Genomic DNA, 17,215 nt, shown 5'->3' with positions numbered 1-17,215 from the left:
CTTGCACTAGGTACTTCGCCGGGGCTATTACCCTTAATATTATATAAGTAAAAGTATGACTATGTGGCCTTATTTGAAAGTAAATTTTAGTCTCTATCGGAAAATGCCATAAAATTCATAACATTTTTCATAAAAAAGGGAATTTTTAGCAAAAGAAACCAACGTGTATCCTTGATAAAATTACAAAAAAATTAAACACAATAAAATCAACAAATAAAAGAAAAAATAACTTAAAACTAAACTTAAACCCTAGTTTTTTCTCCCCTGACCCTCTGTGTAACTTTTAGGCCAGAGAACAACCCATATGTCACCTTTACCTCCCCTTTTAAACTCGTCTAGGGTATCAAACCAGGGATGTAACGGAGTTCTGCTTCTGCTTCCGTTACTGCGGAACTTCCGTTTTGTTTTACACATCCGCTTCTGTTCCGGTTCTGTTATTTTTCAAACGGAAGTTATAACGGATGTCGGAACCTAGCGCGACGGTGGGACATGAGCGGCGTACATCAAAGACCAACAGGTCTATACCTATCATTCGCTCATCTCTCCGCTTGCCACGTGCTGCGATACTAAACATTAATCGCTTCATTCCATTGCGCGCCAATATTTGTCCTGTCCACCTAGTTAGTAGCGAGTGAACAACTATTCAGTGGTGCAGGGCTTATCTACGATCCCCTTAGAAGCTCCCCTTAGATTTGTTTATTAAATACAGTTTACCTCTTTTACAATCACTCCATTTAATTTAAAAATTTAATTGTGTGCTAACAATTACACATATAATTTTTACTGGTTAGTTTTGGATTGTATTATACTACCTACGAGTAAGTTTTCTTTTCGTTTCTAAAACCTTTTACGGCATAATAAAGGTTTAAAAGGATTCTTATGTGATTTTTAGTGATTACCTAAACAACAAACAATCTTAAAGTTCAAGGTGATTAAAATTTTTGGATTGTAATGAATGATATACTTAAGATAAAATATCAGGTAACTTTTCTTTTCGTTTTTAAAACCTAAGTGGGCCTAAAGGCTGATTACAAACTGCTGATTACAGGCTGAACAGTAAACACCTAAAAGTTCTAGGTAATTTAATTAGTTTTGGTTTATGTTATACCTATGTGGTATTTTTTCATTTCGTTTTTAACATCTATAACTTCCGCTTCTGGTTCCGGTTCCGCTTCTGCTTCCGTTAAACTAAATTCAAAACTTCCGCTTCCGCTTCCGGTTCCGTTAAAACCACATCCGTTACATCCCTGTATCAAACCTAGGGAACCAGTCAAATTGCATACCCACTTTTTTCCTTTGTAACCACCGCAGACTGGCGATTATTGATTTTAAGAAAATGATTGACATTGTTTCTTAAAGTACTTTCAAATGATATCAATATTGATAGGTTACGATGAATAAGATTAGAGGTGAGGAGGCTTGAAACGAATTTTGCGTGAGGTGTAATTTGGTAGACGCCGAATGTATGGGAACGCGTGTCAAGCGGTACTCCCCGCCTACAGGTATGTGGTTGTATAGTTTGCTTATTTATTATCCGATCGTAGAAATTTAAAAAGCAACAGATAGCTTAATAATGTAGTTAAATGACTTATATAACATATTTTTTAGCTAAGTGGCCGTTTTCATTGCCTTTTTGAGTCACAAAAATCAAAAAAGAGAGTAAAAAAAAAGTATTTTTTGCATTATTGTTAATTAAAAAATAAGTAACAAAACTATACTTTTCACATATAAGAAATCTTAATCAGCATGTTATACGCTTTCAATCGACACCTCATTTTTCAAAATTGGATAAGGGGTTCTAGACAAATTGGAAAAACCGGCCAAGTGCGAGTCGGGCTCGCGCACAAAGGGTTCCGTAGCAGCAAATATAATAAACCAATAACTTAACCAAAATTACAGTTAAATCAACCTATCTCAAAAACTATAAGAGATACTTTGATCAAACCAAAAATCGTTGAAAGAGTTAATTAGCATGCATCACCTCTATTTTTTTTAGAATTTTATACCCCGTAGTTATAAAAATAGAGGGGGGGGGGGGACATACTTTTTACGACTTTGAGAGCTGATATCTCAAAAACCGTTCACTTTAAGAAAAATGTTTTTTAGAAAACTTTATATCATTTTAAAAGACCTTTCCATTGATACCCCACACGGGTATGTACATCGAAAAAAAAATTTTCATCCCTCAGTTACATGTATGGGGGCCCCACCCCCAATTCCTTTTTTTTACTATTTAGTGTCATAATTTTGTAGCGGTTCATACAACACATATTCCCATCAAATTTCATCACTGTAGTACTTATAGTTTCCGAGTAAATCGGCTGTGACAGACGGACAGACGGACAGACGGACAGACGGACAGACGGACATGACGAAACTATAAGGGTTCCGTTTTTGCCATTTTGGCTACGGAACCCTAAAAAAATTGAAACCCGGGACCGCGATTTTTGTGACGTCATAGTTAACCCCCCCACAGTCTGAGAATGCGACAAGTCATTATTTCGTACTCAGTAAAGTCTATCGATCACAACGATACCACTTGTCAGCAGTATACTCTCCAGTCACATCAACTTTTTCCGAGACCCTCTCGCCGCTCTACTATTAGTATGTTTTGTGTTACTATCATTATATATGAAATGTAATGTATGGTTTAAAGCAATAAATATTTTTCATTTTTTTTTTCATTTTCATTTCAGCTAAAAACTGTAAGGTACAGCGGGGCAAATCTCGACTGGGGGGCCAATGTAACTGGTCCATTTTTTCCATCTTTTACAATGTTTGTATTATTAAATAGAGTGTCCACCGGTTGTATATGGATAGGCGTGTTCAGAGCATACATGTAGAACTCAAGACCATAGTGTAATTGTAATAATGGAAAAAAATGGATAAGTTAAATAGTAAAAGGGTCATTAATGCGAAAAAGACAATACTGTAAAATAATTATTTGATTTTCATACACATTTATAAAATAAAAAAAACTTAAATGTACAAGTATACCTAATAAGACCACTTATTGAATAGTGTCTGATCCACCAACGTCATTTCAATAAAATAATTTGCATTTTAAAACTCGTCAGGTGCATCCAAATATGTATTTACATAAACATATTTGAAACAATCCGTAACAACGCAAATGTCGTCAGAGTATTTTGCCTCCTGTAAGTTGAATGTAGGTACAAGTATTTTGAGTTCAACTCATGTAGTTGTGGTAAAATTTAAATAAAGAAAGAGAGTTGTACGGAGTTGCAAGGGTTCAATATGAAAAAGTATTTTTCTCAAACATGCAATGAAATATTGTCTTTACGTTCCTTAAAATGGGCTGGGAAGTATCGCTTTTTGGGCGCAACAACTCGAGAGGACTGTAAAGGGATTTCATATTATTTTTTAGGCCTAGGCCTGCAAAGTAACTTTTTTTTATAAAATATTGTCCTTTAGAGCATTTTTATTTTATTTCATTGTATGTTTGAGAAAAGCACTATACATGCCTCGGCGTGAAAACGGATTCCCGGCCTCGTATCCCTATCCGGCCTCGCTCGCACGCTCGCTCGGCTGTATATACCCACTTGGCCGGAAATCCTCATTTTCCCGGCCTCTGATGTAACGTACTATTTATTATGATATCTATTTTGTTACGCTTCATGCCACGTCGTTTTAATTTTAATACAATTTAGCAAGATCTGGCGACTATTAACTTTTAATTTATCCTGAGACTAGCTTTGGAAAGAGACGTTTTGCCGTTAGAAAGAGACAAAAAGCCTATGTCACTTTCCATCGCTTCAACTATCTCCACTTAACAAGTCACGTCAATTCGTCGCTCCGTTTTGCCGTGAAAGGAAAGACGGACAAACAAACAGACACACACAATTTCCCGTTTATAATATTACTAGCTTTTGCCGACGGCTTCGCTCGCGTTAAATTCGAAAAGTGCGGAATACTCCATACAAACTTCCACCCCCCATTTTAGGGAAGTGGGGGGTTAGAAAGAGACAAAAAGTAGCCTATGTCACTCTCCATCGCTTCGACTATCTCCACTTAAAAAGTCACGTCAATTCGTCGCTCGGTTTTGCCGAGAAAGACGCGCCAACAAACAGACACACACACTTTCCCATTTATGATATTAGTAAGTATATCCATCGGATAGCATCGAGCTTTAAAATCGTGTACCTAGTACCTACTCGTACCTATTTGGACTGCCAATTACATATGTTATTCGTTATACATATGTACCTATCAACGAAGATTTTTTTTTATATCACGTCGGTGGCAAACAGGTATACGGTCCGCCTGATGGAAAGCGGTCACCGTAACCTATGGACGCCTGCAACTCAAGGGGTGTCACATGCGCGTTGCCGACCCATTAGATCCACACTTTTTCATTTTCAAAAGCCCTTCTCGGTTAAGCATATTTTATCGACACTAATTCGGAATTTAACCCTAATTTAATTTAATTTTCAACACGTAGGTTATTTTCATGTCATGTTATTTTCATATGCATCATTTTACAACTTACCATCGCTGACAACCAGATCATCGGTTGTCGTTTTTTCTGTGTTAATAGTATTTTTTAAAATACATAATGCAGTATTTATTAATTTTATTATTTTTAGTTCATCAAAGTTCAGGAATAATATATTCCTTAAATTGTAAGTACCTAAATATAGCTAGCTTCTATCCTAAACATAATTTAGAGTTTCTTTTAAGTTTTTCTATATCCATACAATTCAGTATTTGGTCTTCGGAGTACCTATATTATACAGAGTGTAACAAAAATGGTGGTGATCCGTTTAAGGGCGTATTCAGTATCGTATTATCATCAGGAAAAAGTAGGATAAAAAATTTTTTTCGCAAAAAAATTTTTTATCTTTGTATGGAGATTCGACCGATTCGCGCGGCCCGGCTCATACAAAAGTGAAAATTTTTTTAGCGAAAAAAAAATTTTCTTCTACTTTTTCCTGATAAGAATACGATACTGAGTACGCCCTTAAACGGATCACCACCATTTTTGTTACACTCTGTATATAGATTTATTATTTAGCGATACAGTATATATCCTAAAGTCCATACTAATATTATAAATGGGAAAATGTGTGTTCCTGTTTGTTTGTCCGTCTTTCACGGCAAAACGGAGCGACGAATTGACATGATTTTTTAAGTGGAGATAGTTGAAGGGATGGAGAGTCACATAGGCTAGTTTTTGTCTCTCTCTAACGCGAGCGAAGTCGCGGGCAAAAGCTAGTATCCTATAATATAATATCCTAAAAAGTGCTAGAAAATTCTATACCTATCCGCAAGTTCCTATTCGTGTTTTTCAAGTTTGAACAAGGGACTAAGTGCGTTTTCACATTATCCGATCCGATATGTAGGATGGATTTCAAAGGCAAAAATAAGATGACGGCTTAAATGTATGGGATATCGGTCCTACGTCCGATATCGGATCGGATAATGTGAAAATGCACTAACGCTTCAAGAGAATATGGAATACATGGATTTGACACGTCAGTATCAAAGATAACGTTTTTGTTCGGAATAAAGTCATTTTTGGTCCGTACTCGTATCGTCTCGAGAGCTAATATTTCAAGTGTTATAACTTATAAAGTTCGAATCGAGTCTTCAGTTACAGTTTGTAAAATTATTTTCAGAGAAGTATTAGTAGATATATATATATTTATCTAGCATCTAGCATAATGTCTAGACACTGCCACTGATAGTATTGGAAGTACTTTGCTATGACAGCTTAGTAACAATAACAGTTTTAAATGATTCTCGGTTATTTTCATTAGACTAATATTGACCGGGATATAGACCGTGATTACCTTTTTGATTTTTCTAAAAGGTAATCACGCTCTATATCCCAGTCAATATAAGTCAGCTTAGTAACGTTTATTAAAATTGAGTGTGATCCTATTTAGCATCTAGTTTGTATTGTACCTATATGTCAAAACCTTTTGTAAAATTTGATGTTAAATAAAATCTATTCTACTGTAGTCTCTATTTCTTTTAGTGACAGAATATTACAAATTCCCTGAGTTGTACCAAATGGATGACTACGACCCATGTGTCACCAAACCGGGCGGCCTGTACTGCTTGATGGACGCTGACTTGTACCCCGGGGAGAATACAGAACTCATGGGGACCCTCAGGGTACGTTGCTTTTTTACCTCTCAGGAGATGCCCTTGTTTACCAATTTTACACAAGTCTACAACCGGACAGATTTCGCCACCGATTAACCTAGACTACCTAGAGCAACAATCTTAAAATTGTATTTGTATCTATCCATCATCATACCTATCTATATCAAACGAGTTCCTGGTCTATTTACAAAGTCTATTTGAATAATTTGAAATCTTATTTCACAATAAAGTGTATCTATATCGACTAAGTATATTTAATAGTTTACTATAATATATGATAGAAAATAAAATGCATGTATGTATAAAACAGCCACAAACATGCGGATTATGCGACTTTCTTGCCAATGTCACTTTTTCCTATTCGCAATTCTGGCCCCGTAGCCGAATGGCATTTCTCCGACGCCAAACGAAAGCGATACGCCGCTGGCTCTGTCGCGCCAATACGCAAGCGCGATAGAGATAAATATCTACTAGCGCTTCGTTTCGTGAGCGTTTTGTGAGCGATTGTGCCATTCGGCTAGCCACCCTGGACAATCTGAATTCTACGCAATTAGTATTTCACCTCATTCGCTATTGTGGACAGTAATTACTTGTGAACAGTGGCGATTCTTCCTGTTCGCAATTCTGCACATTCTGAATTGCACACAATAGGTATTTCGCCTCATTCGCTTCTGTGCACAGCCATTATTTCTGTACAGAAGCGATTCTTCCTGTTCGCAATTCTACACAATCTAAGTTCCACACAATAGGTATCTATCCTCATTAGCGTCTGTGCACAGCCATTATTTGTGTACAGAATAGTTTCTTCCTATTCGCAATTCTACGCAATCCGAATTCGACGTAATAGGTATTTCACCTCATTCGTTATTGTGCACAGTCATTATTTGTATACAGTATAGTTTCTTCCTCTTCGCGATTCTACGCAATTCGAATTCCACACAATAGGTATTTCGCCTCATGCGCTATTGTGCACTGTCATTATTTGTGTACAGTATAGTTTCTTCCTATTCGCAATTCTACGCAATCTGAATTCGACCCATTAGTATTTCACCTCATTCGATTTTATGCACAGTCATTACTTGTGTAAATTAGCGATTCTTCCTGTTCACAATTCTACACAATCTCAGCTTCCTCAATCCCCACAAACACGCACAAATAGAAACGCAGAAATCTCCTAACATGAGCGGAGTTTCGTTCTGATCTATTATCAGCAGTTCTACTTCATCAAAATATGTCACAGTGTGAACTATCATACCATGAAAAATACGAACGTTTTCTGAAAAATACGAAGGAAAAACTTTTCGCACTACATCTGTAATTATTTAGTAAACATTGGCCTATAGTTCGATTTTAACATTTTGTTTACAAGATATATACAGTGCGTATGACGATAGTTAATATTAATAATGCTATATGGAGCTTTGCCTATGCTAGGGCGCCGTGGAAAGCACTTTCTGCGTTTCTATTTGTGCGTGTTTGAGGGGATTGAGGATGCTGAGATTGTGTAGAATTGCGAACAGGAAGAATCGCTAATTTACACAAGTAATGACTGTGCATAAAATCAAATGAGGTGAAATACTAATGGGTCGAATTCAGATTGCGTAGAATTGAGAATAGGAAGAAACTATACTGTACACAAATAATGACAGTGCACAATAGCGCATGAGGCGAAATACCTATTGTGTGGAATTCGAATTGCGTAGAATCGCGAAGAGGAAGAAACTGTACTGTATACAAATAATGACTGTGCACAATAACGAATGAGGTGAAATACCTATTGCGTCGAATTCGGATTGCGTAGAATTGCGAATAGGAAGAAACTATTCTGTACACAAATAATGGCTGTGCACAGACGCGAATGAGGCGAAATACCTATTGTGTGGAACTTAGATTGTGCAGAATTGCGAGCAGGAAGAATCGCTACTGTACACAAATAATGGTTGTGCACAGAAGCGAATGAGGCGAAATACCTATTGTGTGCAATTCAGAATGTGCAGAATTGCGAACAGGAAGAATCGCCACTGTTCACAAGTAATTACTGTCCACAATAGCGAATGAGGTGAAATACTAATTGCGTAGAATTCAGATTGTCCAGAATTGCGAATAGGAAATAGTGACATTGGCAAGAACGTCGCATAATCCAAACATGCAACCAAAGACTGCGCAATGACTGCGGTTAAACATTATGATATGACCAATTTAGTAAAAAAATCTAACTTTCATTTTTCAGGAGTACTCGGAATATAGAATAAAGCATTTCAACCACACTCAAGTGCACAGAGCTCTATGCGTTACTAAAACCTGTAAAGATTTCATACATGACAGAAACTTAGAAATAGAAGAGGACCTAAAGTTGACCCTTGAGGAATGCCTTAATGCTTCCTTGTGGAGTGAATACAAACTGACCGCTAGGTAATATAACTTTTTATATATAGTTTTGTAGTTAATAAATAACCAAAAAGAAGGGCCTTATCCATTGGAGATATCAAACTGCATCCCAAAACCATATGCAACTTCTTACCAAACGTCTTTGCAAATATTATAATATTTTTGACAGCCCAAAATATTGATATCTTTCTGATGTCTGCACTTTACTTTGTCCAAGGTTACCTTAAGAAATTACTTTGAAAATATTTAGATATTACATAAAGTAAATTTCAGATTGACAAATATATTATCTTGCAAGAAACATGGAGAAAAGAGATACTTTGACATCGGAGATTATATAATGGCGGCTGTTTATATTGTTTTGATAATACTTAATGTATTGGGAACTGTACATGACGAACTTAAAGGAAAAACTACAGGTATGAAATGCAATTTGCGATATCGGGGTTGGCTCCATAGTAAAAAATTGTGCTAATCTCTATAAGGGAGCTAATTCAGTTAACTTTTGAGTGGATTAGTGAAAAGATCCATGATTTTAGGAATCCCCTTCTTACTGGCATTCTCGTTGAGAAAAAACTGGCGAAGGCTGACAGCACCAAGCAGTGCCATCTCCGATCACAGACTGCGGAGGCTGAAAGTCATCGATTCATTGAGGTACCCTACACTCATCACACACTCACACATACCTACTGTCAGACCAGTATTCCCAAAAATACACCCGCACGAACACTTATGTGAGTTTATACTTGCATTTTCAAAAGGGGAGACAGAGCATAATTATGAAACTGCTGAAGTTTCAGTAGCAGTTGAAAGAAAAAAATAGTGATATTACAATGACAGGTTGCTACTGTTGGTAATGCTAGCCTATCAAACACACCACAAATTAACCCCTAAGTCGACTTCTATGACACCTTCGGGGAAGGGATGAAAAGGGCATGCTGAAAATCTTAACCCATCACTTATATCCTATCATAAGTATATTTTTACTCATTTGTATTTTTTTGTCTGAATATTTAATATTAAATTTTGTCGACAGGTCTTTGACGATATTCGGCGTGTTTTCGACCCATACTGCGTTGGCCATTAGCTTCTCTTACATTAAAAACCCTTATTATTTTGAAACGGTGAGAATACTTTTTTTACTTGGCAATGAACACAATATTTATGTCCAAGAAAATATTTTTTAGGAAGTGTGATTGAGCTAAGTTCGAATCCGCTCCGAATCGCTAAACTTAAGTAGTAGTGGGCGGGGCACATTGCACGTAGAACCGATGGCCGTTGGGGCGGAAAGGTTCTCGAGTGGCGACCGCGTACCGGAAGGCGAAGCGTGGGTAGGCCCCCAACAAGGTGGACTGATGACCTGGTGAAGGTCGCAGGAGTCCGCTGGATGCGGGTGGCGCAGGACAGGTCATTGTGGCAATCTTTGGGGGAGGCCTATGTCCAGCAGTGGACGTCTTTCGGCTGATATGATGATGATGAGCTAAGTTCAAGAGACAAAGTGTATGGGGCCCTCATCCCCTAACTCTTCTCTTTCCAAACAGAATCTATCACTGTGTCATTTTGTTTATAAGAAATTGACTTTTGCACTATCAAGTCTTTAGTAAATTTTACACTTACAAGACAAGAATGAACCGCGATGCTTAAATACGGAATGTCGTATATACTGTAACATGGCTGCTTCAGGCCGCAGAACGGCGCAGAAATGTAGTCTGGCTCTGTCGCGCCAATACGCAAGAGCAATAGAGATAGATTTGCTCCTTTTTCAATAGTAGAAATAAAGTGATCAAATGTGTCAGCTATTTGTAGATTTAATTAGTTTAAATATTTGCATGTTGTGTTTACCTGTAATAAGTTATACATTAAGCATCTACTTAATTTTAGTATAAACGACATAAGATTCATTGTAATAACTGTTGGTAAACCTTTAAATAAATTAATAGGTAGCTACGAAAGATATATTATTGTGAGCGTTTCGTGAGCGTCTGTGCATTCGGCTACGCACACCGGTATAGTCAAGTAACTTGGCTGGCTGTGTGATTCCAGGCATACGATGATATTAAGAAGCTCCTCCTCATCACCGGTCCTGTGGTGACGTACACCTTCTTCATGATGTCTGGGTTCCTGGTAGCTTTCAACGTTGAGCTGCAGGCTGAGAAGAGGAAGATCACGCTGTGGGACTGGCCGAAAGGCGTGCTGCTGCGGTATCTGAGGTAAGAACAGTTCCACAGATTTTATCATAATTCATAATTCATAATTCATATAATTTATTGCATTCATGTTCATTACATATACAGGTGGTAAAGATACAATAAGTCGGTACATGATACCCTGTTAGGGCGTTGCAATTACCTTAAAAACTAATTGTAGCTATTTACAAGTTATAAACAGAACTACATTAATCATTACACAATAAAAGAAGCAAAATATGTGATAATAATATTGTGGTAAAAATAAGAACATGTCAGTCAATAATTATCTTCGTCATCATAAAAGCTCAACTATTAAATAATTAAATTAAGTTAAATTAAATATGATAAAAAAAAAAAAAGATATTTATAAAAAATAAAAAGAGTTAAATTACATGATTATTTATTTATTTATTCTAGTGTTCTATCTGATAAAAATTCCTCGATTGTATAATATGCCTTTCGTATTAACAATGATCTAAGTTTGTTTATAAATGGTTGTATTTTTTGTTCACTTGTTATGGTTTTTGGTAATTGATTGTAAATTATCACAGATCTATAGTGGGGGCTATCTCGAAACATTTCTAAGTTTGGTTTTGCTGGTAACAATAGTTTGTCTTGTCTTCGGGCACTTTTAACATGGTCGTACAAAGTAATATGTTTCCTAACAAAAACGGCAGTTTCCAGAATGTAGAGACAGGGAAGGGTGAGCATGTTTTCCTTAACAAAATGTTCTTTACATTCAGCTCGGCCGCGAGCGTTTACAATTATTCGGAGACATTTCTTTTGGCTTACGAATAGACTTTGCGCTTTTGAGCTGTGTCCCCATAGAACAATTCCATACTCATCACATCATCATCATTGTTGCCTTGTTGGTAATTTGGTAAATCAGGCTTAGGTTAGCTTTTAACTTTTACACCACTTATTTTGAGTTAATCTCATCCAGAAGTACCCGGAAAATGCTATCCATTCAATGAACCAACACAAGCCTTTTCTAATCTGAATGCAGGTGAACAGGATGTTAAATAAGAGATGTAGAGATAGAGATGGTAAGGATGACTTCATGAGTACATGACGATGACTTGATGAGTCAACAATGTCAACATTTTGTCCACCTGCCAATTCCATAATTAATTTTAGGATCAGTTCATAATGTTTGTTGGATCCCACCAGAATTCTCAAAACTTTAACTCTTTATATAATTCAGAGCCAAGCTATGAAAAATAAAGTCAGTTTTAAGTGTTTGCAAAGCTGCATTTAATAGCCGCGACTCGTTCTAGATAAAAATATTTGAGTTTCGACAAGACAGCATATATATTTAGCTTTTAAGAATGCTCGCTCTCATCTGCATCTTTCTTTAGACTAACCCCGTGCCTAGCCCTCGTGATGTTCACGATCATGACCGTGAACCGGCACTTCGGCGACGGCCCGCAGTGGGACGTCGTGGTCACGGGCGAGTCGAGGGCCTGCAACCAATACTGGTGGGCCCATCTCCTGTACATCAACAACTATATCTACGATGACTCGCAGTGCCTGCCTCAGGGTTGGTGAGTGTCTTAAAACATAATAGTTTTTTAATTTTATATTTACTGTCGACCTAGCCGAGGTCACAATTACAATCGCTTCGACAACGAGACTCTTTGCGTCTCTCTTTCTTCTTGAATATGATCACGTTCAGCAAATACAGCTCCTTAACATATTAAAATATTTAGACTCTCCTCTCGCCCCTGGTAATCACGTCAAATTCAATTGTTTTGTAGTAAGAGTTAAAACTGAACACTTGTTATTTGCCAAGAAATATATAATCACCATCTACCGTACCTATGTGTGCTGTGTGGATTTTGTGAGAGCTAAAATGCTTTTTATGGTACTTATACAGGTATACCTACCAGCAGACACATAACTTTTCGCCCTAGGGTTACCAGTGTGCGTGGCATATCGATATCCACTGTAGATGTGTGTCCAGTGATGATCCTTGTGTGATATGTATAGATGAGTCCACATATTCCGTTTCAGGTACTTGGCAGCAGACACGCAACTCTTCGCCCTGGGGTTGCTAGTATGCGTGTTATGCCGCCAGCCTCGCTCTCAGCTGTTGGTGATTGGTTCTCTGGCTGTCATATCGCTGGTGATACCAGCTGCTTATACTTATATACAGGACTACGATGCGATAGCTTATCAGTCTCCTGAGTGAGTTGTACTTTTGCTCGTTTTCTTTCCATTATCAAAAAACTCTAGGGGTCAGGCCAAGGAAATAGTAACTTCAACAAATTAAATGGAAATGCATATCGGTACAGTATAATAAAGGGTACTATCGTATCGCGATGACGAATACTATGTTCACATTAAGAAATTTAGTTTCCTCGCGCGACTCTTCACAAAAAACTCGAAAGAATCACATATACACGTTGGTGTAGAATAATCTACATATAATATGAGGACCCTTGTAGAATAATTACGAAATATATGGGCTTCATCCGATCGCAAATGACTGGGATAAGAGCAGGCAAATGATGATATTTTATGGGCTTCATCTTTTCTCATTATTGTAATATTGATCGCATGGGAAACTTTATTCACTATCTAAAGACAATTATAACAGCCAGTGTAGAGTTGCCTTTTCAGTGTCTTAAGTATAATGAGTTGATTAATTTAACGATGAAAATGCTTTCTCCAGATTATTCCGGACTGTGTACAAGAACTACGACACATTCCGCACTATGTACATCGGAGCCCACACCAACCTCTCCACCTATGTGGTGGGCCTGGCTGGCGGCCTTCTAACTTTCCGCTGGCTCAAAAACGAGAAGGAGTCCTCTAATATGTTCAAGGTATTCTTTTGTATTATTTACCTCAGTATACTCACCAATCCGTTCAGTTACCCCTTTAGCCTCAGCTGCTAATAATGCGAGCTGAACGGAGCCGGACACAACCGACCGGGATAGTGTCAAAGCACTGGTACGATGTACATCGGAGCCCACAACAACTTCTCCACGTACGTCGTGGGACTCGTGGGTCTCGCTGGCGGTCTGCTCGCCTTCCGCTGGCTTAGGAACGAGAAACAGTCCTCCGATATGATCAAGGTAAAGGTCCTTTTTGTAACAATAACAGTTACAAAGGAACTGACTGTTATTGGATGTATATTTTGCGTAGGTACCAACGCAACGTTCAAGGTATTATTTTGTATCCTTTACATGAGGATATACACAAACCTGTCTATCAACGTCATCGACGTGAAGTAATCCTCTGATTTGCTCTCTGGATGTTGCGTTATCCCGACTCATTAGTGATCCGCGTTGGTTTTTTCCTTAAGTATAATAAATCTTCATCACATTTCACCTACTCAAAGGTTAGTTGGAAGAAATCCCTTAATGGGATACGTTCACCTTTGTACTGTCTATCTTGTGTCATATTCATTTTTGGTTTGTGTTTTGTACAATAAAGAGTTTATACATATATACATACATCCATAAATAATTTTAGAGACATCGCTGGGTAATCTGGCTGCTCGTACCAAGTGGCTTCAGCTGCGTGTATTCGAGCGGGTTCCTCTACATCGATGGGTACCAGCCCTCCATGACCACCAAGGTCCTCGTGGCTACGATCAGGAAGCCCGCCATGCAGCTCATCAATGTTACAATTCTGATGGGGTGCGTCTTTAAGGCAGAAAGTAAGTTGTCAAAATTTTTCGCCGGTAGCCGTTTTTTCCCAGCCTAATGCAAATAAAAATGTAAGGTAAGTATTTGTAAAAAAATAAAATTAAGTAGGTCTGAGCTCTAAATTCTAGTAGGTAGATAGTTACCTACCATAGCTATTAAGCTGATGGTCCTAGGATCAAATTCTGGCACGAGCATTTATTTATTTGATGCGTACAGACAACTGTTCCAGAGTGCTGGATGTTTTCTACGTATCCTTGGCCTCGTACCTACAACACAAGCCTTCTTGAGCTTATCATGGAATATACTCAATTTGTGTGAGAATGTCCTATAATATTTATTTAGTTCAAGCACCGCAGGCGGAGACACTAAGCCTTATTAGGTCCAACAAATAACCATGTTCAAGAAATGTTTATGTAGTCTTTCTTTTATGTTCAATGCCAAGCACAAGCAGCTTTAGATTAGGGATATTAAGGACACAAAATAAATATTTGTTTGGATTAGCACAAGCTGCGTCAAGGCTAAAATAATAAGTCCTCTTAAACACCTCTCCATCATTCAGATCATTTTTTGCATCTACGTCTATAATATTCTTGTGTTTTCCAGACATAGTCCGGGGTCTGCTAGAGTGGCGTGGCTTCACGTGGATCGCCCGGGTCTCATACAGTGCGTTTCTGATACACACGATCATCCAACGTGGTATGATTGGCACACAGAGGCTTCCGACTTACGCCTCTGATATTTACATGGTACGTAAGTCAAGCTGTGTTCCAGAATGTCTAGATTTCAGGGGTTTTCCTGACACTAAATCATTAAGATTAACTCAGATTAAAGTTGACACATTAATATTTAAATAGAAATACTACAAAGGCTACTAGAAGAAAGTGTCCAGATATCGTTTGGTCCTCTGGTCACGGTGGCAAGAGTCAAAAGGAGAATGGGCATTTTGTCCCATGAATGTATACAGGTGGGACATTCTCCTTTCCAAACATGTATATCACGGTTTTAGGCACCCTTGGCTAACGCTGAGGTAAAATTGAATGGACAAACTCCAAGTAGCGAAAAAATATTTTATTTGTATTTTTAAGTGGACACTAAGTTGCCTTTATCTTATCTTTAAATGCCACTGTTACTTCACAGGTAATGATCCTGGCAGGAACAGCGTTTCTGTCCCTCGCCGGAGCAGTACTCCTTTGGCTGATGGTGGAAGCTCCCCTAGCAACGGTCGTCAAGAACATCTTCGTACCAGCTAGGAGGGAACCAGTCCGGGAGGAAATTACGGAAGAGACTACCAAAGTCTGATCGTTGGACAAATCTGTACCTTATAGAGAATCTACTACAGATTTTTTGACGTTTTAGGAAATGTTACTTGATAACTTAAACGTCACGGAAATTTATATTTTTCAGTACAGATGGTGCATGCAATGGAAATTGTATTTTATGCAACAGGCGTTTAAAGGAGGTCAAAAACAGACGAGGCGAAGCCGAAAATTGTTAATAAAGACGCCACGAGTATTTTCTGACTCAGTGAAACACCGTTGCATACAATACTTTTTCTACGACTATGCACTTAGTTTGAATAGTTTTCTAGAATACTTTCGTGAAATTCTCACTGTTTCCTGTATTTTGCACTGCCAGCGCAGCTGCTCATAGCCATCCCCCGCCGGCTTACCGCACACGCGCGCAGTATCGTTAATTCGTTATAACAGTGCGTTGCCATGGTTACAGAGCCAAACAATGCGTTTTCAATTTTTTCGTTACTGCGCGCGTGCGCGGAATCCGGCGGGCGCTGGCTTAAGGGAATAGACTTTTATGTAGGGTTTTAAAGATCTATGCACGACCCTGTAAATGGCGAATAACAGTTCGGGAGTAGAAAAAAATAATTAAACACCTCCGAACGAAATCAAATACCTTTTCCATGACATTGAATTAAGTACCATATTTGAAATGTTTAAAAATCATGGCAGAGGATTTTTTTTAAGAACCTGATTGTTAATTGAATAGTTTTAGTGAAATAAATCTTATGATGCAACTACTTATATATTGATGATTTATTTAACCAGAAAAGTGCCTAAACCGGAAATTTAAACCTACGTAAACCTTTTTTTATACAAAACTGTGTGTGAAAGAGTGTTTATCAACTTCAGAAATGTTTTGGCTTCGATTAGATACAGCTTCTTAAATAACTGACTAAAATGGTAGAAGGCTAGCAAAACATACTTTACCATAACAAACTCTGTAACTCCGGTGCAACTGGCAATATCTATGGGCAGAAATATCTGTAGAGATAAATTTGCGATAAAATACATTTAAAATAGCAGTCTCGCAAGCCACAGAATTACGCAGCGTTATAAAATGACTGTCGGAGGCGTGAAAATTATGCGCCATCAAACAGAATAGAAAACGGTAACCGGTGAAAAGTAATATTATTGGTTTGGATCCTGGAGAAGGTTATAAAATGATTCATTGTATTTAAAGCGCTTGGTTGAACGAAATCAATTGAATAATTTTCATCGACTTCCTTAGGTAAAATTTCCTGTTGCAAAGGTTGTCAATCGCGGTTCAACGTGGCAACGCGGCGAGCGTGATGGGCTCCTTTTGCAACGGACTCGGAGTGGATTTAGTTAGTAGTTTAGTTCTAATTTTATTTGTAATTATTAATTTATTTAGTTATTAGTATACAGCGCGTAAACCTAATAAGGGCGATAAATGAAACCAGGCATATAATTCAATATTGTTATCATTAATTAAGAGGTGTTTTTGAGTTACTTTTAATTTTCACCCCATAATGAATTTTTGAAAAATTTCCCAGCAGCAATGTATTGTAAACGTAGTTGCGATGACAATCAATGA

At 37.8% G+C, this 17,215-nt stretch overlaps 1 protein-coding gene across 1 annotated transcript; it reads left to right on the top strand.

Moving 5' to 3' along the window:
- The first annotated feature begins 4,505 nt into the window (after nt 1-4,505).
- Nucleotides 4,506-15,866, top strand: LOC125234593 (nose resistant to fluoxetine protein 6-like). Its single transcript, XM_048140892.1, has 13 exons — nt 4,506-4,643; nt 6,002-6,141; nt 8,363-8,544; nt 8,794-8,939; nt 9,060-9,174; nt 9,557-9,644; nt 10,564-10,730; nt 12,068-12,253; nt 12,723-12,896; nt 13,384-13,537; nt 14,190-14,376; nt 14,969-15,111; nt 15,503-15,866. The coding sequence occupies exons 1-13, from the start codon at nt 4,577-4,579 to the stop codon at nt 15,662-15,664; spliced, it is 1,911 nt and encodes a 636-aa protein (XP_047996849.1). The 5' UTR covers nt 4,506-4,576; the 3' UTR covers nt 15,665-15,866.
- The last annotated feature ends 1,349 nt before the right edge of the window (nt 15,867-17,215 follow it).

Source organism: Leguminivora glycinivorella, chromosome 16 (genome assembly GCF_023078275.1).
Source record: "Leguminivora glycinivorella isolate SPB_JAAS2020 chromosome 16, LegGlyc_1.1, whole genome shotgun sequence".
Classification (NCBI taxonomy): Eukaryota; Metazoa; Arthropoda; class Insecta; order Lepidoptera; family Tortricidae; genus Leguminivora; species Leguminivora glycinivorella.
The sequence above is the reverse complement of the archived record's forward strand: the minus strand, read 5'-3'. Positions and strand labels throughout refer to the sequence as shown.

What these genes read in the sequence shown, in the direction of transcription:
- LOC125234593 (XM_048140892.1), top strand. Translation starts at nt 4,577, where the DNA reads ATGCAGTATTTATTAATTTTATTATTTTTAGTTCATCAAAGTTCAGGA. An exon ending in AATAATATATTCCTTAAATT is followed by an intron (nt 4,644 to 6,001) that starts GTAAGTACCTAA and finishes TATTTCTTTTAG; the next exon opens with TGACAGAATATTACAAATTC. An exon ending in ACGCCTCTGATATTTACATG is followed by an intron (nt 15,112 to 15,502) that starts GTACGTAAGTCA and finishes GTTACTTCACAG; the next exon opens with GTAATGATCCTGGCAGGAAC.